We start from the raw sequence: 23,734 nt of genomic DNA, 5'->3' as shown, positions 1-23,734 counted from the left end.
ACAGTGAGGATTTAATCCTGGTCTACTTGGAGGTTGTAAAGACTACTGAGGCGACGTAAGAAGCAATTTGAACACTAATGAGATAAATGCTGGACTTGATAGCTGTACAAAGGCTAACTACTGCCCACTAGTAGTAATTTGCACTTTTAATGAAGATTCAACCTTTTTTTAGGAGGTTAATATCTTTGCACTTGATGACAGTCAATAAATCTTAAAATGGTTTTCAGACCATTTTGTGGTCTTTAAACACAGCCCTGGACATTCAGAAAAAATGGCCATATGCTTTGGGAATGGCGTTAAAGCTTGGAGTAGCTTGTGCTTTTTAAGCTTACTACATTGGTCTATGCTCGGATTATTTAAATGTTTTATTAGATGCTTTAGATCTTTGTAGTTCTTTCGGGGGGGGGGCCCTCCGCTGGGTAGAAAGACATGGTACAAATATGAAGGAATGATAAGGAATATGTCTGTAACTTGACCTGTTTTGCCTTGTGCTGTTCTCTGTCAAGGTCTGTCTTGTCATAGGTAGAAAAATGCTTTGTTGTTCATTGTTTTGGTGGTGTTGTTCTTTTTTTTAAAAAAACAATATTGTTTCTATGGTTTTTCAGCACAGTTGCTTTTTCTCAATGCAAATCCCAGCTTGGGATCCGCTCAGGCTGCCTCAGAAAGGCCTCCACAAAGAACCATCTAGAACTCTGCAATTACGCTCTGGCTGTGCACACAAGCCTCTTGCAAGGTCTGATAAATCAAAATAAAGATTCCTTTGAAAGCTTAATCCTGTGGGCAAATGACACTAAATAGCCCTATTGGCAGAACAGCTGGGAACGGAGGAGTGATTGATAAGAGGGGCCAGGGGCTTTTCATTCATTTATTCTACCAGTGCATCTCTTCCCCCACCCCGAGCCTTGTTCTCTCCTGCACAACATCGGGCTGCAGCTAGGGAATGCATTTGCCAGTTGCTTCACAATGCATCTCTTTTAAAAGAGGGAGACCCCTGGTGCAAATTGTAACTTGTCATCTATGGTCTGCATAGAGCTGCTGTTCATCGTTGCTAAATAAGCTCCGGTGTTGAAATTTTCCCCTTGCGGAGGGGTGTTTGGGCAGGGATAAGCATGAGAAGCAACTGGCGAGAGCCTCCTCCCTTTCTTTTTTCCCCTAAGGAATTATTGCCAATACCAGTTCCCAGCCTGGCATGTCAGGTTTTCAAGCTTGTTCTCTCTCTTTTCTGTACAGTTACTCTGGAAAATATGAGTCATCTACCAAGGTCTGTGATAGAGTGGATAAACTGGTTTTGTCATGTACAGTTTCCAGGCCATAGTTCTAGCCTTAAGCAGACTGCAGAATGTGAGATTCCTTAGGTATGGGTTGGACACAATCCTTTTTGGCAATTCCACACTGAACCTCAAGTTTCATGTACTGTAGTCCATGAGAGACAATCACTTCTCAAAGTTGTGTGTTAGAAACCGCACTTTCAGATACTTTGGGATGCATCCGATTAAACCCTACTCAGAGTAAAACAGTTGAAATCAATGAACTTGTTATTGATGATCATTGATTTCAACGGCTTCTTTGGATACAACCCTTGTAACACATATCCTTGTTGGCCATAGATTATATTTATTAAAATGTATGTAGCCTGCCTTTCAGGAAAAATCTTACAAAGGCTAATGTAATTAGTAAAAAATATATATATAATACAAAAATCATATGTTCTGTAAAAAATTGTTGCAGCAGCTAATTATAGTGTGTGCTAAAACTACAAATTGAAAGTTTTGGTAGGAGAAAATCTTTGAGGGGGGAGCAGCCATGCCCAGGCACCTGGAAAGCGTTAAAGAAGGCGCAAGCCCCCTGCCCCCTCTCCATAGCTCCCAGTTTGCAGTTAGAAGGGCGGGAAGTGCCACACAATGCAGAAACAGGTGTGTTCGTGTCTGTGTCCATGTTCCAAGCCAGCTTGGAGCTGGAGTAGGGAAGACGGAGGCTTGCTTTGATTGGCTGCATATGTCAGCTGTCCCATGCATGCATGTGTGCCTCTCTCTCCCTATTCCAGCTTTGAGCTCAAGGACAAAGGGAAGCTCATATTGCCAAATCAAATCCCTTTCTCCCTTTGGGCTGGGGGAGGAGGTGGGAATCCTCTGCCCCACTGGCAGTGAGGTTGCGAGGAAGCCTGGGGCTCATCACACTTGCCCAGGGGCTATCTGAATGCATGCCTTGGCAAGTAAAATTGTGGAGCTCAACCATGGTTTGGATGCTAAGCTATGGTTAGTACAAACCAGCCTTCCCCAACCTGGTGCCCCACAGATGTTCTGAACTCACCAGCTCCCATCAGTCCAGCCAACGTGGCCAATGGCTAGGGTTAATAAGAGTTGGGAGTTCAGAACATCTGGAGGGCACTAGGTTGGGGAAGGCAGATGTGAATCATGGTTTGGCATAAAGAACTCTAATATGTAAACATTTCTGTCTTTCCCAGCAAGAAGGGGATGTTGGGCTTGGGCAACGGAGCTGTTTTCTGGTTAGATGCTGGCTGAGAATGGAGGTGTGAGGAGCACAGAAAGCAAAATGACAGCAAAGGGTGTGACGTGATTGGAGAGAGAAGAATCAGCAATAAGTGAGGGATGCGTTTTGAGGCTCTTGACTGCAGATTCTGGTAGCATAACTGATAGTATGTTTTTATATGTATTGTGTGTTTTAGAAAGAGTTTGAGTAAAGGTTCAGACGGGTTTCAGTGGCCTGGCAAAATTCCTCTACCTATTTTTATAAGGAAGTTGAATTCATTTCTTACTAACTTTGCATTGAAAGCCAGTGCAGGAAAGCTGGCACGGCGAAGCTAATTTTGTCATTCCTGCTGCATCCAGGTACTCAACTTCGGGAGCTGCAGGAAATGATCTAGTAACCAGACTCGGACAGGGGCCACATTGGCTGCCCTTAGCTTTGCACATCTGAGGCTGTGGCCTCTGTGTAAAATGGGGTTGACCAGTTTTCTCTCTCTAAAGTCTCATTTAAGCAGTTGCCAAAAGCCTTCCAATTACCCTGAAGTCTAGTTAGTTGCTTGTTACATACCTGTTCTTTTACTGGCATTCCAAGCAAGAAAAAGAAAAATCAGAAGGAAAAAAGTGTGTTGTAGGTATTGTCGTGTGACGAGGTTATCCTTTTCCCTTCTTAAGCAGATGGATAATATCCTTCAGTTTGGCTTTGCTGTCGTAGAAACTTCATAAAACTTTGCAGCCAGGTGAGTGAGTAGCTGCTGATCTTTCCTCAGCCCCTCTCCTGTGGCCCAGGTACAGCTGAGACATCTGGAACTACAAAGCTGCTGTAATGTTTGTTTTTTCCTCCTTTCCAAGGTCATCAAGTCTCATCCTATGTATTTTCCTTTCAGATTCCTTTGTTTCTTCCTCTCAGCCTGTCTCTCTCTTTTCGACCTCACAAGGCAAGTCTGTCATTTTTCTTGTACCCCTGCTAAAAGAAAAATGTTGCAAAAGAGGCTGTAACTGGGAGCAGGATAAGGTTCATCTCTTTCAATTATCCCACACATCCTCTAGTTAGCTCCATAACAGCTTGATGGGTTATAGTCAACAGAGGTTCGTTCATGGCCTAGTATACGGTAGTTAGTGTCTACCTTCCCATTACTATTTCTAGCAAGCTGTAGCATTAAACTCTTGTCTGTGTTAAAGGTGCAGTCTTGAAACCACCATATTTGCTAAAAGTACATGGATTATTGTTCAGTGAAACAATATATCTTTCAGGGACAGTGGGGGCTTGGTTGCCCCATCTGTGAAGGGGCAAAATTTTAGATTGAAAACTTCTTCAGATCGTGAAGTTTCAGGAGTTCAAGTTTAGAAAGGAACTACAATCTCAGTATGGCTCCAGTAGACCTCTCCAAGGCGTTGTGACATGTTTCACAAAATAAATCCCCTTTGCTCAAGTTAATGATAATCAACAGAACAGCCATACCCTTATGTAGTTGTCTTGTTGGATAGTATTGCATCCTAGGCTACTGGTTTTCAAACTCTGCTCTAGGGTACTCAAGAGGTACCTCTGAGTGGTCAGCAATAGTAGTTAGCAACTTCCTGAAGTCCAGCTTGGCTGTGCTTAACAGTCTTCCCATGTGATGTGTGGCTGTAAGGGAGAATTGAGCATGCACTTGGTTACATATGTCACAAGGGGGGCAGTGAGGTCCAACGGACCTGCCCGGTGCCCTGTAAGTATGGTACGCTTGACAGATCATGCCCCAGAATCTTTACAGTGCACAATGGCTCCCATAGAAGATTCTCCAGTATGTACTTTGCAGACAGGTTGGTGGCCTGTAGTGGTACAAAGTTTGGAAAATTGCTGTCCTGGACTCTCTGCTAAAGTGAATGAATGGAAACTCTTTCCAGCTTGCATGCCTTGGGCAGCAGACAGTTTGGTGCTGGCAGTGTTGATGTGGGTTTCCTTTGCAGTCATACAAAGTCAGTTAGAAGGAATGGTGGGACCTGCCTTTGTTGGGAAGGAGGTGTGTGATGTACCAGGAAGATGCTGGTAGGGAAGGTGCTGAAGAGTTGATAATTCTCTTGGCTCTTTAATACAGTTGGTGAGGAGGGTATGGATAGGCTTATTAGGTAAAGGTAAAGGGACCCCTGACCATTAGGTCCAGTCGTGACCGACTCTGGGGTTGCGCGCTCATCTCGCTCTATAGGCCGAGGGAGCCAGCGTTTGTCCACAGACAGCTTCTGGGTCATGTGGCCAGCATGACTAAGCCGCTTCTGGCGAACCAGAGCAGCGCACGGAAACGCCATTTACCTTCCCACCGGAGCAGTCCCTATTTATCTACTTGCACTTCAACGTGCTTTCGAACTACTAGGTTGGCAGGAGCTGGGACCCAGCAACGGGAGCTCACCCCGTCCCGGGGATTCGAACCACCGACCTTCTGATCTGCAAGTCCTAGGCTCTGTGGTTTAACCCACAGCGCCACCCGCGTCCCTACATATTATGTATGTTACATAATAAGGGAGGGCCGATAACTCCATGGTGAAGCTCATGCTTTGCATACCAGAGATCTCACATTTGATCCTTGGCATCTCCAGTTGAAGGGATCTGGGAGAGCTGTTGCCAATTTGAGTTTACATTACCGGACTAGATGGACCATATGGTCAGATTTCCTATGTCAGCTTTAAATAACAAGACCAGGTAAGAAGGAATTTGAAGATAACTTGATCCAGAGATGGGAAACGAGTGGCTCTCCAGACGTTGGTGGACTACATTTCCCATCAGCCCAAACCATCATGGCCAATGATCGGGATGATGGCAGTTGTAGTCCAGCAACATCTGGAAAGCCACCAGTTCCCCATACCTTATTCCATGACAAAGCAAATAGTAGGCTTCAATTGCAATGAAACAAAATTTCTGTGTTTCCCACCCTTAATGTTTCTCAGAGAAGTCACATGAATAATGGTGCTGATGTCTGTCTTCAACAGGATTCAGAATCTCACATCTTACCTTCCATTAGGTGAATTTTCACCTCCATGGAACTCTTTATATGCCAAGTTACCTCGCAGAGGATGCCAGGTGTTGGCCAGACTTAGTGGACCCTTAACCATTGGTCCATAGTCAGCCTTCCCCACCCTGGTGCCCTCCAAATATTTAGGACTCCCAAGTTGCAACTAATTGGCCATGCTGGCAGGGGCTCCTAGGGTAGTAGTTTTAAGAGGGCTCCAGATGGAGGAAAGTTGGCCCACATAAACAGAATTGTGCCCTAGAATAGCTTGCCTAGTAGGCAACTAAGAATTCCATTTGGGCAGTTCGGTTTCTGTGCTAAGTGCAGAGGAAGAAAAGCTTCTTTCTTCATGACCAGTATAGAAATGCAGAGGGGGCTGGCAAAGAAGAACAGTTCGCTAGGTAGCCAGTCAGTGTGGTAGAAGGTTACCTCCTTCTTCAGTCTACAAAGAGGCAGAAGGCCATGCTTCTATTCAGGCCATGCAGGATGGGCCTACCCCTCTTCCACTGCCAGCATGAAAATGCAGGCCTCATGGCAGGCTAATAATTTTAGTGAGCTTATTTACAAACCTGTGCTAGAAACACACACACACACCCCACATTCACCTGTGACTTTACATTACATGAGGAGACTACTAGTAGCATATGATCTGACAAAGTTTGTCTGCCAGTCCTGATCTTCTCACTGAGGAGCCCCAGGGCTCCCCAGAACACAATTTGGATAAAACCACTCTCCATGACCACTAGTAGAGGTAGAAGCTTAGGACCTGCATCCAGGAGTGTGGAATCTACAGCCCTCCAGCAGCAGTTGAATTGCTCTTCCCATCTTTCTTTGTTCGTGGACATGTTGTGGAAGGGTGTTGGAGCGTAAAAACATCTGTAGGGACCACAGGTTCCCCACCCCGAGCAACACAGCATTTCAGGCAAGGCCTTAGAAGTTCACGCTGGCTTAGCTTTGCTCCCACTGCCAGCACAGGTTGGCCCAGTGAAAAGTGGTAGCCATTTCTGCCCCCAGAGCTAGCTATTTGCTGATGGAGGGTTCGGGATTGAAATGTTGGCTGCTTTTTGTTTTGCTAAAGCACCCACAGTTGTGACTTGCTATAAGCACCATATGAGCATTCTGACACGCCAAGGTGCAAGCCAGGCGTGATCTTGAGAATCAGGTTGCAATTCATTCCACATCAGCAACACTGCTGGTGTTGTTGTTGTCAGTCCAGCATTTTGCCTTGCAACACCCTATTGGCACCCATTTCATCACTGTTACAGCTACACCCGATACTGTGGATTATTGTCCACTGCGTCATGCAGCTGAAAGGGAGTGTTGGCTGTCGAGATATATCCTAACCACCCCAGTTGAGACCAGAGGAGGCCTCGGAATTGCCCTGGCCAATCAGCATCTTGTTTCCAAACAGTGTCCTGCTAGATGTCACTACCACAAGGGTAGCCAACCTGTGACTCCAGATTTTGGACCACAGCTCCCATCATCCCTGACCTTTGGTCATTGTGGCTGGGCTTGCCAGAAGTTGGGAGTCCCAACAAAATCCAGTGGGCACCATGTTGGCCTATTCTAGAACAGGAATAGGGAATCTATGGCCTTCCAGATGTTCTTTGTCTCCCAACTCTAGTCAGCCGCAGCTGGCATAGCCAGCAGTAGAGTCCAGCAACATCTGGAGGGCCAGAGGGTTCCCCAACCCTGTGGGGCCCTTTTGTTTGTCCTTAGCATTCAGGGGGTAGACTGAAATGATTTAGACATCTGAAATGCTTTCAGCCCCGGAATAGGAAGCTGCTACAATGAAAGACATTTGGGGCAAACAGCAGCAAACCAGTTACAGCCTTTTTTGTAAACAACAACAAAAAACATTTTTCTTCTCACTCCCCCCCCCCCTTCTAATACTTAAAGTTCCCTCGAGACCTAGCTTGGCTGCAAAGTCCTGGCTGATTTCCTTATCTTGGTGCTGTGGCTTATCACGTGCTATTTCTATGGCTGCTTCTGCACGCTGTGTTTTTCTTTCTCTCCCTCTCTCTTGAAGAGCTTCACCTTTGTCTGTGTATACTTGCTTTTTGAAGAAACCGAGCACTCGCCAGTTTGATTTGGCAGGCAAAAAATGGAGGTGTGGGGTGGCAATGGCAGTAAAGCATGCAGGCGACTAAAATTTCTGGGCAAGATGCTTGGCCAGGAGGGGCTCTAGGGCATGTGCTGGTAAAGAAATCCTGACTCTGATCCTAAAATCCTCCTTGATTCTGCAATGGAAACAATTCATGTAAATTTGATTAAACTGGAAAAAAAATATCTGAGGGCTTATTCTTGCTTAGCAGAATCAAGGTAGTATTTGGGTTTTGTTTTTCCAAGGGCTGATGTGGAAGATAGGTAAGGTGGTTAGGGGTGCAGTGATATAACCAGATATTATGGCAAATTCTGATGTTACAGCCAGACTATGCCTCAGGTTCACCCACTCTTTTTCCCTCTCCCTCTCCCTCTCCTCCCACATGCCCAGATTCCTCGCACTCTCGCTTTGTGATTCACAACAACTAATTTGCCATGACATCTTACTTGCACAAGCTATGGGCAATTTGCCTCCAAACTAGAATTGGAAACCTTGGTTTGAACTGATTTCTGGCCTTCAGGTAAGCTATGGTTTGGTGGTGACCGTAGCTTACTCCATTTTGGACATAACAACAAACCATGGTTATTGTAAATTGAACAGTCAGAGGGGGAATCAGGATTGCAGAAGGGAATTTGTGAGCCCAGGTCACAGCTCTGGCAACTAAATTGTAATATAGCCATGACTATTGTAAAGAGATTGGACAGCTTGGAGCCCCTTTCAAATCTGTTCCTGCTTTGGAACCTTTAACCCACTGGTTTTCAGGCTCCCTACCCTCCACAAAGGCTCTCCACCCTTATTAGTCAACTGAGGAACCATTGTATATTCCAAAAGATTCTAAAGCACACTCAGTATACTCATGGCACCTACTGGGCCTAGAATGTGTCCAAACACGTCTCTGAGTATTGCAGTGGGAAAAGCTTGTTCCTAATTAAGGACCCCCTAATTAAGGATACCCTAATGAGGGTATCACAGCTGTCTGGCACACTGTTGAAAAGCCACTGCTTTAATTTGATAGTGTGTCCGCAATCACAAGATCTGCTTTTATTTAAAAGCTAGGGGAAAAAGAGCTGGAAATGTGTGTTTGAAAACTGAAAAGGTAGAGAATTTCTGTTTTAATCAAGGCAAAAACTACTACACTGTACCCTTATGTAAGGAGCCCTCTTGTTGTTAAGCCAAGGTCTGTTGCAGCATGTCTATTTTGAGTAAAAGTTAGTTGAATTCTAGCCAGAGATGATGTCCAGGTGCTGGGTGACTTAATTAGTGCAGATTGAAATAGATTGAAATGATTTGCAGGTGGTTTTTGTTTTGCTTCCAAGTTAGGCAGGCTGCTGTCCTCTGGGCCTGACTTAAAGCTGATGTTGAAAATCTGAGGTGCAAATACGTTGTGCTACCTGGTCTTGCCAATCCATGTCTCTTTCATTGTGTGTCTTGCTGGGTCCAGCAGGACAATGGAGATAGAACATACCCTATTGTAACATATATGCCACACTCCTGATGTCTTTCTTTTCAGAATAGCCTGAGGGAGATCTCTGAGAATAATTCCACTCTTTGTAAGGCTACTGACTAACGGGGTAACCCCCACAAAAAATTAGAAAACTGCCTTATTGCAGCCTTCCCCAGCCTCATGTACTCCTGTTGCTGGACTTCCAACTCCCATCACCACCAGTGAATATAGTGGATGGTTGCGGATTACAGGAGTTGGACGGCCAAAAACTAATGGAGGGCACCAGGTTGGGGACAGTTGCCTTTATTGAAGCAGAGCCCTTGGTGCATCTACCCTGGTACACTCTACTATGGCATCTGTCCAAGCAAGGTTCCTATTTCTCTCCATGGAGAATGCCGGAGGTTGATCTTGGACCTTTTACATACAGTGAGCATTCTGCTACTGAGTTGTAGGCACTCCTGCAAGTTAAAGAACATTGATGAAGTTGTCTTATACCAAGTCTACCTATTGGTCTACCTAATTCTGTGTTGTCTACTCGGATGGGCAGTGCCTCTCCAAGATCCTCAGGAAATGGTCTTCTTGGCCTTGTAACCAGAATCCTTGGAACTGGAAATGCTTGGGATTTAACCTAGGCTCTTCTGTGTGCAGAATGCAAATTACCACTGAGATGGGCATTTAAATGCCATCAAGGAGCGGTCAATTCTGAGGGTACTGAGACTTACACTATTCGAAAGTAGATGGTAATAAGAGTTTTGAGCTCCGTCAAGTTTGTGAATAAATTCCCTGCTTCTGCTCAGTGTAGTTGCCTTAAAACCAAAATTTCACCTGACTAATCTGTGTGCTTCTCTTGAGCATTAAGACGTTATTCAGGCTCTCCTTGGCTGTAACTGGTGTGCCTGCCAGGCTTGTAGTTGGAGGTGAAGAGGAGCACCTATAGGCATGCAGTTGTTTTTAAGGCTGAGCTGTCTCAGGCAAGTGACATTAAAGTTTTACGTCACATCTGCTGTATTGGAACCTTGTTCTGTTCCTCCATGGCATGATCTTCAGACAGTTCCTCAAGAAGACCAGAACTGGGCATTGGGCTTCCCTGAAGCACAGCTTGCCTATTACTACTGACCTTCCCCAGCAGGTATGCTCGTGACCTTCAACCTTTTCAAATCTGGGACCCAACTTAAGCCTTCAGCTGCAACATGGGCCCCAGCTTTAAGTTAAGGTGTATATATCCCTCCCTCGCTCGCTTCCCCATTGGCATACTTTACACATCAGACATACTGGTTTGCCATTCTGCCTCTCTAGAAAATCCTGGGAATTGCAATTTGGTGGGGCGGGGAGTCTGTAACACTCCTTAGCACCCTACAGTTCCCATCAGCGGGTGGCAGATAAGAAGTTTTGATAGATTAACCAACTACTAGAACTAGTAGTGTAGGCCAAGGTTTCCCAAACTGTGGTCATCAGCTGTTGTGGGACTCCAACACCCATCATCCCATGGTAGCTAGGAATGATGGGATTTCCCAAGTTTGGGAAACCCTGATATAGGCATACCCTCATTCTTTCTCTTTCTTACTGTTTTAAATTGTTGCGCTGCCACCAGCACACATGCACCATGGGGGTCTGTCCACCAACCCCAGTAGATCAGGGGAGGGCAGCCTATTTTCTGCTGGGCCACACTCCCTTGGAAGTAGAATGGGGACGATAGAACTTTGGTAGGCAGGGCAGACCCAGAAAGTAGGCGGGGTCAGAGCTAAAAGTGAATGGAGCCATTCCATTTCTTCTCTTTCCTTCTGCCACCCCATTTCCCCCTGCCTTCTTGCCACCTACGGCCACCTACGACTCTTCCAGTGCTAAAAACTAGGATAGAAAAGCTATTTGCCACATGGCTTCTGGAACCTACGTCATGGGCACAAAAACAAGTCTAGTCACCTTTGCAAGGGTGACTTGCACTACACAGCAGCGAGCCTACTTTGGAGTCAGCTGGGAAGGAATTTCTCCTCCTATGCCCACAGCACCAGCGGCAGCAATTTTATTCTTGAGTCTCTGTCACCATGCATGGTGACAAGACTTCTCAAAGTGCTCGCATTCTGACAATCTCCAGTCACAAAATGTGCCTGGCACCTGGCTAATTTTGAACACTGGACTCATTAGCTTTAGGTTGCTTGCCCCTGCACTAGATAGTGAGTTGACAGACCCAACAGGCTTATGCATCATCACAGGGACTCCTCGGCATACCTGTGACCCAGGGTAGTCTTGCATGAAAGCGAATTATTTTGAAATTAATGAGATGGGGTGAAAATGTGAGAATAGCCGTTCCACGTTTCAGGAGTGTGTTTCTTTGATGCAATCAAGGCAGTGGCTAAAATGTTTCAGTAGAGAGTCCTGTGCTCAAATGGTCCTCTTTCAAGAAAACAAGCTGTCATCAGGACTTCCTTCCTAGAGCATGTCCTCACTGGCTAAATTCAGAATACAATATAGTAGCACCATGAAAAGTTTCAAGTGTCACCTGACCTTTCATGGTTTGAGACTGGATGGATGAAGTCATAACCGTGATAATGTTTTGTGAAACAAGAAGGGGACGTGTTCATGTTCGTTAACGAGGATTTCTTCCCTGCCTTTTTGTCGTTAAGGGCACTTAAGGTGGCTCCATGAGGATAATGAGCAGGAGAAATGAACACCCTTCCCGTCTAGATTCTGTACACAAAGAGGAGATTTCTGCTGTGGACTTCCAACCATTAGTCCAGAATGCAGTTCTTCAGAAGCTCACTTGTGGATGATGCCTTCTGGCTGTAATATTGCACTTGTCCAAGAAATAGCCTGTCACGGTTCCAGCTTTATTTTCCCATGGCATTCTAAGTGTCGGGTGACTGAGAAGAAAAATCCACTGAGTAACTGAAACTCGGTTCTATTGCAATATGTGGGCTGGTGCCCTTAGGCTCTTGGCACACCCCTCCAGTGCCTTTCTCAACCATTGCCCCAAGCCTAGGGAGTGGTTCCCAGTATTGCTCTGTCGTGTCAACCCAGTCCAGAAGCATTGGTAGAATTACCCATCTTAGGGCTCTCTGACACCTAGAAAGGACAGGATAGCTCAGTCAAGGCAGAGGGCACACAACATCCATAGGAAGGATATAGTCAGATCTTAGGTGCACCTAGCCTTGCGGTGTTAATACTCTCCTGAGTTTCATGGAGGGGTCTTTCCCAGTACAGCCTCATTTATCACAGCTATACATTTGTAGAGTTGGAAGGGACCATGAGGATCATCTAGTCCAAACCCCTGTAATGCAGGAATCTTTCACCCAACGTGGGGTTCAAACCCACAACCCTGAGATTAAGTGTCTCATGCTCTACAGGCTGAGCTGTCCCTCAGGATATGATGCCTGGGGTTGATCCCGAGACCTTCTGCATGCAAAGCATGTGGTCTCCTGCTGAGCTACAGGCTCTCTCCAGTTCACTCTATTACTTGGTGTGACAGTAGTTGGAAGGGCCTTTTTGCTCTGTCCTGTGGAAGCAGCACAGGCTGTGGCAAACTAGTAAAACATGCCATTCTTGTAGAGCTTCCGAGTTCCTAGACACTTTGCTCAAGAAGCCCCTTCAAACATTGACAGCTTATCAGAACTGGGGTGCATCTCCCTGCAGCCATGCCACCCTGTAAGCGACCAGCATTATTCTGTTTACATGCACTAATTTGGGTTACTTCTATTCATCCACCCGGCATGCTCACCATTGCACACTTAGATATTTTATTTTATTTTGGCTGACCTGAGCTCTTCATCTGCTATGAACTTAACTGTCGGTGGCTTTTATGTTCCTGTGGATCATAATTCCCCTGTGAAGTGGCTCCCTTGTGAAGTCCTATGGGTGACAGTCTCTTGCATGTTTGCCAAGGCAGATGTTTCAGAGTCTTGTCTCCCTAGTTCTAAGAGCATGTTGCCTGCTTGACTGTGAAATCTGTGACTGCTGCTCTTTCCCTTTTATCCCGTTTGTAAAATGGGGGCCCCTAGATGGGTCCGTGTCTCTTCTTCCATGTGTCCCAACAACTTGGGCTTCCAAGGTTGCAATTTCCTTCCTCCCCTGTGTTCTCTTGATCAGCTGGAGCTCAAGCTGCTTTTTTAGCATATTCAGGAAACCAGAGGGAAAGAAATGGCAAATCCGCACCCTCAGATGTAGGAAAAGAATTCGTAGATGGCCAAAGTCAGGACCACATCTATGGGACCAGTGAAGGTTTGGGAGCAGGGCCAGTCTCTGTAGGATCCACTGGCCTAGAGGAGTCGTCTCTCTCTGTTGGATCCAAAGTTCACCTCTGTGAGCCGGTGGTACAAGCTTCTTCCTTGACTCATAATGACTTTAAGGGAGGTGTTGCCCTAGATGGAAAAGTTGAGCTGAGTAAATGTGACCAACACAAAAAACCAGCTTCAAGTGGAGAGTCCAAATTAGCTTTGCTAACCAACCCAAAAGACGAACCCGAGCACTCTCCACCCAGAGTTGCCTACTCTCATTCCCCAACATCCCCAGTGGTAGCTGGTGAGGCCGTTGTGGAAAAAGATTCCCCTGAGTCTCCATTCGAGGTCATTGCTGACAGACTGGAATTTGATAAGGAATTCAAAGATGTCCTTGCAAGCAACTCCAATGATATCGGTAGCAACTGGGTAATGCACAGCGAAAGGGAGCTCCTCACAGACATCCCAGAAGACAGCGTGTGTGAGTTTCAAGTGAAGCCACGGGGCGGGAGCCGAATTCCACCGGGGCCTGGCCTCTCACGCCAGTCTTCAGGCACAACGGCAGCACTGGAAGAAGTGTCCAAATGTGTCCGTGACTTGCACAGCTTCACGAGCGAGCTGCTCAACTGGGATATGATTCCTAAGGATCTGGAGGACAAGCCTGATGACTTTGGCAGCTCGGGCTTCTTGCCATCGCCTACCCGAGATTCAAATGGCGTCGCTGCTGGGTCGGTAGGTGGCAAGGTGGAAGCGAGCAAAGCTTCCAGCCCTCACCAGCCCCTCAAAATCAGCATCCACCAAAAAGACAGCCCATCTCCAGTGGAGAAGGATGAGAAGCAGGCCATAGTCGGTCGTGAGGTATCTGTTGTGAAAGTCATTCCCACCGCTGCAGCAGAGCCGAAGGCAGATGTCCGCTGGCCAAATTCCAGCCTACCCGAAATGGCTGATGCTGACAGCTCTGGGGAGTCGGACGACACCGTCATAGAAGATGCTACTGTGATTCCAGCCTCCCAAAATGAGACTGCTGCAGAGAGCAGCAAGCCACTCCCCAAGGCACTTGACTCTGTCAAGACAGCGGTTGTACATATAGACGACAAAGGGAGCAAGCCACGTAAACCCAGCCCAGAAGGCGCAATTCCACCCAAGGCCCTGGAATGCAATTGGGGATCCATTGATGACTTTGAAGCTATCCAGACCAAGACAAATGTTCATGGGGAAAGCCCAGTCGCTGCTTCTCTGCCGCCTAAACAGCCCTCTCCTGGCATACCTCCTAAAGCGGGGCAGGAATTGTGCACTTATGGACAGGACCTACTTGGGAAAAGGCCCAGGATGGACGGCCTCCCCTTGGACAATGTAAAAGAGGCTGTGTGCCCAGACTCCCTCAATGGGGAGAACTTTATGGGCTTCATGAAGGAGTGCTTGAATTCCAAAGGGAGCGAATCTCCGGATGACGCTGTTGAGACCTTCTCGGAAGCAGAGCTAAAAGCAGCAAGATCCGAGGTGGCGGATCCCCATTCACAGCAGCCACCAAAGGTGACTCAAGACTTTGAGCAAGAGCACCTCACCATCAAGGCCCTCAAAGAAGTCGGCAGGAAGGCTGAGACAGAGAGGCAGCCACTTCCACCAAGCAAGGTCTCCGTTCCCGGAGGGAAGCGTCCTGGGCAGTACTGCGAGGTACCCCCAGACCCCCGAGGTCCTGTTCAGAAGTCTGCCCTGGAGAAGAGACCCCTCTGCCTTGAGCAAGCTGTGGACGTGAAGCTGGCTTCTGCCCCTGCTGCCCTCGGCGGGCACGACATTCCCAACAAATCTTCCCAGGCCCCTCTTCCCGAGCCTCCTATGCCACATGCTATTGCAAAATTACTGGCTGAATTTTCAGGTAAACACACTCTTTGGTTGCTGCTTTTTTATGCCTTGCATGTGTGGCCCTCTAAAGACAATATTATGTTAGTTTACCTCTACAGGGGTGGCAGTGGGCCCCTCCATAGGTACCCTAGTTTTACAGCAGCCATTCCCCTGCAATTTAGTGTCATCAACCTGCTCTGCGTTCATCAAGGACGAGATTCCAGGAGTACCTGAGGGATCTGCAAACTTGAAAGATGCCCAGTCCCTCCTAGTGCTACTGGCCCTATTAGAACTCTATATTTCTTCAGGGGAGGGGAGGTGTGTAACCTTGTGCTTAGATGACTTGCTTAACTGCCCAAAATTGTAGTAGAAAAAAATATTACCCCCACCACACCCAAAACAGTAACAACCACACCGTGGTACCTTACCTAAAACAGAACCACAAAATGCTGAGTAGTAATGGGAATGAAGCAATTGCTTTAAATCTGCATTGATCTGCATATGAAAGAGAACAAGGACTTCGGTGGAGGGGATGAAGTAGTTCATAAATTATTGCCCCCCCCCCCCGAATTGCTGAATATCAGACAGAGAAATTTGGGAGCTCAATTGAGCTAAGTTGTACCTAAGTTTGTATGTGCGGGAGTCTGCCATCTTACGCTCACTTACCTAGGAGTAATCCCATATTGTGTTCCACTGTAGCTGATGGATGTATAGCTCTGCAGTATGAATCACACTCATGTTACAAGGTGTGTGTCTGAACTCACACGCATGTCTAGAACTCGTGTGTATTCATTTGCACACTCCCAAGACACTTAGATAACCTTTTGCTAGAGTAAGGAGGGAAGGTGGGCATTGGCCTTCCTCTCTGCCTGTTTGAAAAGATGCTGTAAGAGTATCTTTCTGCATTTGGAGGTGGGTGTGGGTGGGGAGAAGTTGTTGCTAGGAAGACTTCCTCCCAGTGAGGGAAATCTCAGCCCATCACAACCCCGGGGAGTGCATGTTGTATTCCCCCTGCTCTCCTTTGTTCACCAGCATGGCTTTTATGGGCTTGATACCAGACAAGCACAACAGAGGGATTCTTGGCTTCTGCTCTGTTTGGGCTGCGGGCTTCAATTTTTGCAGATGCTTTTCCTCTCTCCCTTTCTTTGTTTTTATTTTCAAGCTGAACTGCAAGCAGAGGGGTGGGGGTTAACGAGAGGCAAAACCCATCATTATTTTTATTTTCCCCTCCTCTGTGGGTCAAGGAGCAAGCAGCCTGAAAAGGGTTTTTTATAAACTTTCATCTTTGGCGAGTTGCCAGTCGCCCATCTCCCATAAAGAGGGAGTGGCTCTCCCATGTCTGAACAGAGAGAGTGTTGTGCTGAGTTTTAAATGCCTCCTCTGTGCTGCTGCTCCTAGGAGGGGCCCTTGCCCCATGGTGGGCCACATGCTTTGCATGTGTAAAGTCCCAGGCTCAATCCCTGGGGTAGTTCAGGGGATGGCAAGACGCTTTGTCTGCATAACGTCCCAGTTTGATAGTCTCCAATGGAAAGGATCTCTGGTTGCAGGTCTGGAATCCTTGGGAGCTGCTGCCAGTCAGAGCAAGCAGTACTAAGTTAGGCTAGCCAATCCGGTCTGACTTGATACAAGGCAGCTTCATGTTGTCATATGATGTGCGTCTTACTTGCTTGGGCATTAGGGCAGCACCAAGTGATACTATATTGTTAGCTCTGCTTTTAACATGTTCTTGTAATTTTATTGTGTTTTTTCCCTTGCTTGTAAACCAGTTCAGGACTTCTGAGTTAGGAAGCCATATACAAATTTATTGAACCTCAACCCACACCACAATTTCCAGGTGTACAGAGATTAATATATTTGAAATGAGAGAGAACCCTGGAGACTCATAATATTTGCTTAATTCCAAATATGAATAAGACAGGGTGGGGGCCTTTTCAGAGTTGTCTCCTACACCATAGGATTCCTTTTCAAAGGCACAACTGGTTCTTTCAATTCAGGTTTTTAAGCGAGCTTTTAAAGACTGTTGTTTTTCCCTTGCTTTTAATGGCAGATATTTATGTATCTGCTTCTGGTGGTATTCCTTATGGCGTTTCTAAAATGTATTTTGCTCAGTCCTGATTAATTTTATATCATACTTTGTTACTTTTTATTTCAATTTGCATATATTTACACCACCCAGATAATCTTTTAGATCGAGAGTAATATAGACGTGTTTAAATAAAAAAAAATAGATAATACAAGTAGAGGCAAAGAGGCACATCTTCAAGGCAACTGCCGTGTCTGCTTGCCTCTTCCGCTCAAAGAGTGTTTATTGCATTCCCCCAAACCTGATGCATAACTTTGTTTCAAAAAGCACACAAGTTCTGTTATGAAGAGAGCATTTCTTGCCACCATCGGGTTCCCACTAGCAAAATCTCAGCCGGTTTTGCTGGACTATTATTATTAGCCAGCAGTCTGCCTAACAACAGGAATGGTGAGCTGGAGGGCACTTCTTTAGCCCACTTCACTTACCACACAGGGGACGGGATCTGGCTGCTTAATTCTGTTTTCTGGTAGTCATGACATGGAGGAAGTAAAAAAAAAACCCTCTGAGAATGAGGGCACTGCAGCCCTTCTGCAATCCTTCCTTGAGCTGTGCCTCCCCACCCCACATGGAAGATTCAAATAGGCATCCCCTGCTCTCAGTCTTCACACTTTGCCTCAGAGTCATGAGAGCTAGCAACATCTCTTTTTAATAAAAATGAGTGCTAAGGTTCTGAGAGTGCTGCAGTACAAAACAGCTCTGTTTGGCTGCCTGCTTGGCTCTTCACAGGCTCATGAAAAATGCACGCTAAATGCCCCAGAGGGTGGTGAGCAGAGCTTAAGGCTTCCCAGCAGCCCCTTGCAGCAGACTAGTAAACACGAGCAAGAGAGCGGCGAAATGGGAGAGACGCTGACAGGCGTTTTTCTTTTCCGCTCTTCCATTCCTGCCTTATTCGATGCTGTGATTACTCATCCATCATCTACCCAGCACCACCGCCACCCCCCATCCACCTCCCCTTCTTGATGCATTTGCAGAAAGCATCATCGCCAAGATGTCTGCGTTGATGCTGTAGCAACCCACACTTCCAGCATCTCTCTTGTGCTGTGTGCATGTGCGGGCTGTTGTTTTTCCTTCATACCCTTGCTGTGGGCAAGCGACCCGTGATCTGTTCCTTTGTCCTCTTTCTGTCCTGCAACCTCCTCCCGCTTCTGCCTGTTTTGACAGCTAATGCACTGGGGGGGGGGAGTGAGGGAGATGGGCAAGGAACTCGGCCAGGCGGTTGCAGCAGAAAGAGCTTTTGCTGGGAGGCTGGCAGCCAGGCTCCCTCCTCCGCTCCTGCCCCCTCAGAAGCAATGGGGTTATGCCCTGAACCAGTTACCTGCTCTCTCTCTTGGTCTTCCTGAGGCTGCAGTGGGAAGGTCCAGGGCAGGAATTGGCTGTGCTGGCTTCCCTCCCAAAGTTACAAATTCACCCACAACCCTGACTACAAGTGTGTGTGTGTTTTGGGGGGGGGGATCCTGAGAGCAGCCAAGCACAATGTCTTGTCTGAGGCAAACCCACCTTCCTTTATCCTCTCCTGGGCTGGGACTGAGAGCCAGGCTTTGTCTTGAGCTCAGCAGTGTGGCCTCCAGCCAGCCTATCAGGAGAGGAACCAGCCTCTCTTTCCCTCAGCCCCCATCAGCCTCCCTCTTCTCTAGAAGAATAAACAGCAGGGGGCTGGCCTAACGCCATTTGCTGCAGATCCAAGGACTAGGGGCTTGTCCTCAGGGTGTGGGGCAACAGTGCCCCCTTCCTAACGGCGGCTGGGTGTTACAGGCCAGAACCGCACAGTGGGGGAACCATCTCTACCACCTTTGACGCAGGCGTCCGCCTAGGTGGGTGAGCACCTCATTTTCAAACTTGGTACATCCCACGAGATTGCTGCGCCTAATTTCTGAACTGGATTCCTTCATCCTACCAGCAGCCATTGAACCTGAGCATCTGTTTCCAAAAGACTGTTTAGTTTCGCTGCAACAACCAACTGATTTGGAAGGCAGGCCATTAAAATACTGTAGAGCCTAGGTGGGGAGGCTGTGTTGGACTACAGCTCCCATCATCCTTGACTGGCTGGGGGCTGATGGGAGTTGCAGTTCAGTGACATCTGGAGGGCCACAGGCTCCCCAGCCGGGCTGTCATTCTTTAGGAAACTCAGCTCTCCACAGCACTTTCTTTTGGGAAATACCTGTAGGAACAAGGAGGGGGTCAATCCCAGGTAAGTTGTGGCAGGGAGCCAGTCTGTGACTTTGCCTTGCTGCAAGGTACCTTTGTGTTAATGCACCAAGCCCTAAATGACTTGTGCCCAAAGTACCTTAAGGATGGCTTGATTCCTAATGCTCCACCTCAGTTGCTGAGCTCCTCTGATGGGGGCACTTCTGGTGATTTTCCCACACCCCTGAGTGCTGGTTGGCCTTCACTAGGGGCTGAGTCTTTAGTGTGTCAGGCCAGGCTGCCCTATGGAACTCCCTGCCAGTAGAAGTTCAGCAGGGACCATCCTTCCTTTAGACGTCTTTTGAAAACTTCTCTTTTACATTTTTGGATTTTAGCTTTATATGTTGTACTCTGCCTTGCTGTATTTTTTAATGAAAGTGCAGATTATAAATCTGTAAATAAAATAAACATATCGTTTTGGACAAGACTGAGCTCGGTCAGTAGAACATGAGACTCTTAATCTCGGGGTTGTGGTTTTGAGCCCCACGCTGAGTGAAAAATTCCTGCATTGCAGGGGGCTGGACTAGATGACCCTCGTGGTCCCTTCCAACTCTACAAAGCTATGATTCTAGGATCTTGAGCAGGGGAAGGGCTGAATGTTTGTATTTAAAAAGAGCTTTGGTAGAAACAGAAAATACTCAGGAATTTTGAAGCCATGCAGAAAGGTGGTGTATGTTTGGAAAAGGGTAGAAATTTGTTGGAGGGGGTTTGAAATATATGTACACCTGTTTTTATCAGTTATAGATGACTGCTTCAATGCATTAAGCCCCACTTAGCAAATAAAATAGTATTGCAGGTCTGCCATGCAGGCCAACAAATGCTAACACAAATAATGTAGTGGGTGGTTTCTTACATATAGTAATGTCTCTTCCCCCCGCCCCCCGTCCAACTAGCTGAAACCAAGTTACCGTTTTAAAAACCATTGCCAGTGGCTCTGCTCCATGCCTTAGAGATCTAGGGAAAATCTCTTAGCAGTCCCCCACACTATGGAGGCCACCGCTGAACCATATTTTTCAGTGATGGCCTTTAGGCTTAGTTCGTCAAATCCACCAATTTGACCCTTTTTAAGCAAGCAATTGAGATGGTTTGTTACGATAGCAGTCCTAGATGTGTCTACTTGGGAGTAAGCACCATCCCCGAGTTCAAGGGGACTTGCCTCCAAGTAAGACTGTGCACAGGTTGCAAACCTACATCCCATTGAATTTGATGGTGATGGTGCTTGCTTCCGAGTAGACATACAGGATTGCAAGAGCTTCATGTGCCTGCAGATTGCATTTATATTCATAAAACAGATTTATATCCCACTTTTGTCTTTTTGAAAAGATCCTCAAGGTGCCGACTAAATCTGGTTTTGTTTTGCTGCAATAAATTAAAGTATATGAGAAGCTTTCAGAAACAGCCAGGTTATAAATAACTGTTCATTTGGTCCACAATATCCTTTTACAGAAGTTGCAAAGCAGCCCAAGGGTAGCAGGAATGGGGCCAAACAGGCCTTTTTCAAAACTGCATTCCACAGCAGTGGTGCCGTGATCACCCAAGCCCTCTCCTGTTTGCCACCTGCCATCTCTTTGTTCAGGGGTTGCCAGCCTTTTTAGGCCCCATGGGCATATTTGAATATTTGAGCAAGTGCTACGGGTACCACCCCTCTGGACAATTCTTTCCTCATCTTTTAGATCGGCCCTGGGAGAGAAGACGCAAGTGTGAGAGCATGTTTGCTTTTCCAAGGAATCTGGGTAGAAGTCATACCCGGTAGAATAAATCTGAGCCTTGAAAAAGCATAGAGCTGAAAGAGGAAGTGAGAGATAGTGCCACTCTTCCAACTTCCTCCTCCAGCTCTATGTTATAAGGGAGAAAAAGATAACCATCCTCACCATCTCATGACCAAGGGGCAGTGAGGGGAGCAGGGGCCCAAGAGGCTTCATGGATGCCTTGGCTGCTGGGAGGATGCAGAGAAGGTCCTTGGTTGTCGCCCTTAGAATTGCACGGCCTGGGTGCTCTTCTTATAGCAGTTTCCAACCCTCTCCAGTGACCTCTTGTGCTCATTTCTCTCTTTGGCAGTGCGCGATCTGGTCTTCTGGCGGGATGTGAAGAAGACGGGCCTTGTCTTCAGCACCACGCTGATCTTGCTGCTCTCCCTGGCTGCTTTCAGCGTCATCAGCGTCATCTCGTACCTCATCCTGGCACTCCTCTCCGTCACCATCAGCTTCCGGGTCTACAAGTCTGTCATTCAGGCTGTGCAGAAGTCTGAAGAGGGGCATCCATTCAAGTGAGTGGGCTTGGCTCGGGGCCAGAAGAGTCCATTTCTGTTCTCACCAGGTTCCGTTTAGGCCAAGTAGATTTCCATTCTCCCTTATCCTTTCTGAAAAATGGCCTGCATGAACTCGTGACCATGAGATCGGGTAGTAAATGCTAACATTGGATGCGAAGAAGCATAGGCAATTGTGTGGAGAGGAAGAATTCTGTGGGTAGCTGTCAATTGTGAGAACTAAATGGAGCCTCCAGGTTCAGAAGCAGTGACTACATACATGATTATACTAGAAGCACGTAGTGCAGGAGGGCTACCCAAAGGAACAGAGGAACCTGCCTTAAACCAATGCTAACCCCTGGTCCATCCAACTCCGCATTGCCCACACTACGCAGCAATCATTCTCCACGGTTCTGGGCAGGAGTCTTTCCCTGCCCAGTTAGCCCTGTCCTGTGATTCCAGGGATTGAACGGAATATTCTCATGCGCTCTGGCCTTTCCTGTGTACGCTCTTGTCACTGAGCTGCAGTCCCTCTGCATCTGGCTCTAGCCACTGTTGGAAGCAGTTTGCAGGACTTGACGGATCCTCTGATCCAACTGGGCTCCTTTTTAAAAATAGATTCCCCCCCCCTTTGCTTAATCAAAGACTTATAATTCAACAATGTATTAAAATGAAAAATGAAGAGGAAACTGTACAATTGCATTAAAATGAAATACACATTTGAGTTGTTGCATTCAGAATCCCTGGGGGAAATGATTATTATTGGTATGATAAATAGTATGTCCATTAAAAAAAAAGATGTTGTTTATAAATATCAAGGTGTTGTCATACGATATTCTCACTTGATGCTAAAAAGTCCAAATAGTAGTGTATTTCACAGGAAGCATTTGAGCATTGTCGTCTCTGTAGAAATACATTTTTGCCACGTAGTTGAAAATGAATCCTTTGTTTGTCCTCTAGTATACTGATGCACTGCCAGCAGCGATGAGCCACTTTCAAATTGTCAGGAGTAGGTTCATCAGGGCTCTTCTTAAGGACTCACTCTTGTTAATTTAAAATTGGCTCATCGTTGATGGCCCCGCATAAGTATGGAGTGCCCACTGGAGAAGTCTAATTGTTGGTGAACCATTTCTCTCCTTCAGGCATCAAAGGGCAGACTTAGTCCTTTGCTGCTGCTGGGAGGGCTGGCCTTCATTTGCCACCTGAGGGTAGAGAGGACCTGCCTTTTTCTCTATTTGCCTCCTGGGGAAACAAGTCAGCATCAGCCCAACAGCCATGATGGAGTTTAATAAAAAAATGGCCTACTCTACAGAAGGAAGGAACCTGCCATAACATGACTGGCAGGCGGTGAAGAAGTGTTTGTTGCCATCTGGGGCTTCAGTTTTATCCACAATGTGGCTTTCTGCCCTTTCCCCCCTCCCAGAGCCTACCTGGATGTCGACGTTACGCTCTCCTCTGAGGCTTTCCACAACTACGTCAGTGCTGCTATGGGACACATCAACCATGCCCTGAAACTCATCATGCGCCTCTTCCTGGTAGAAGACTTGGTGGATTCGCTGAAGGTCAGTGGAGGGCCAGATGAAGTATACTTAGTGTGCTACAGACAGTGCTCGAAATTAGTCAGGCGCATTTTGCACCTGGCTTTCAACCACTGGAGACCGAGTGAAGATGCCTGGGCACCCACCATCTGGAGGTGCATGCCTAGAGATCTTTAGGATCTGGAGTGTTTTCACACACAAATACTCCATCCCTGTAGAATTCTATCAGTTATATTTTATCTGCACAATCTGAATGAATTTCAGGAATCCAAATGCTTTTTCTGTGCAGCCAGAACAGGAGCAGTCACCATTAAGAAACAGAGGTTGGAACAGGCCAATAGATATGTGGACTGTCCTTGGATCAAGTGACTTTTCTTCTTTTAAGTTCTCATAGTTCTTAGCCTAGCTCAAGGCTGTCATCTGAACTAGCCAGATGTTTTGCTGAGAAACAATCACAGTCAGTTCATCATTTGAAAAATAAGACTTTAGAGCTCTCTTGCTCAAAAATGGCAACTAGGCATTCTGTTTTGGTAACTAACCTTGGTTTAAGGAACTATTGGGCGCTAGCTTATATATATTTGAGTCTCTAACACTGGCTACAGAGCAGGGGCCTCAAGCA

General features: G+C 46.8%; 2 protein-coding genes across 4 annotated transcripts in view; one reads left to right on the top strand and one right to left on the bottom strand.

Moving 5' to 3' along the window:
• Window positions 1-23,734, bottom strand: part of LOC128403931 (dual specificity protein phosphatase 10-like) — a 259,214-nt gene that overhangs the window by 175,882 nt on the left and 59,598 nt on the right. The gene's annotated exons all lie outside the window — the stretch shown is intronic.
• Window positions 1-23,734, top strand: part of RTN3 (reticulon 3) — a 37,011-nt gene that overhangs the window by 9,739 nt on the left and 3,538 nt on the right. The window contains exons 2-5 of one of the 3 annotated variants that reach the window (XM_053369112.1): window positions 3,371-3,421; window positions 13,096-15,099; window positions 21,391-21,598; window positions 23,001-23,139. In XM_053369112.1, coding sequence (XP_053225087.1) covers window positions 3,371-3,421; window positions 13,096-15,099; window positions 21,391-21,598; window positions 23,001-23,139 — 2,402 coding nt within the window. The remainder of the gene's footprint in view (window positions 1-3,370; window positions 3,422-13,095; window positions 15,100-21,390; window positions 21,599-23,000; window positions 23,140-23,734) is intronic. The other 2 variants (XM_053369113.1, XM_053369114.1) reach the window with 2 other exon arrangements.

The sequence above is a fragment of the Podarcis raffonei genome, chromosome 16, assembly GCF_027172205.1.
Source record: "Podarcis raffonei isolate rPodRaf1 chromosome 16, rPodRaf1.pri, whole genome shotgun sequence".
Classification (NCBI taxonomy): Eukaryota; Metazoa; Chordata; class Lepidosauria; order Squamata; family Lacertidae; genus Podarcis; species Podarcis raffonei.
The sequence above is the reverse complement of the archived record's forward strand: the minus strand, read 5'-3'. Positions and strand labels throughout refer to the sequence as shown.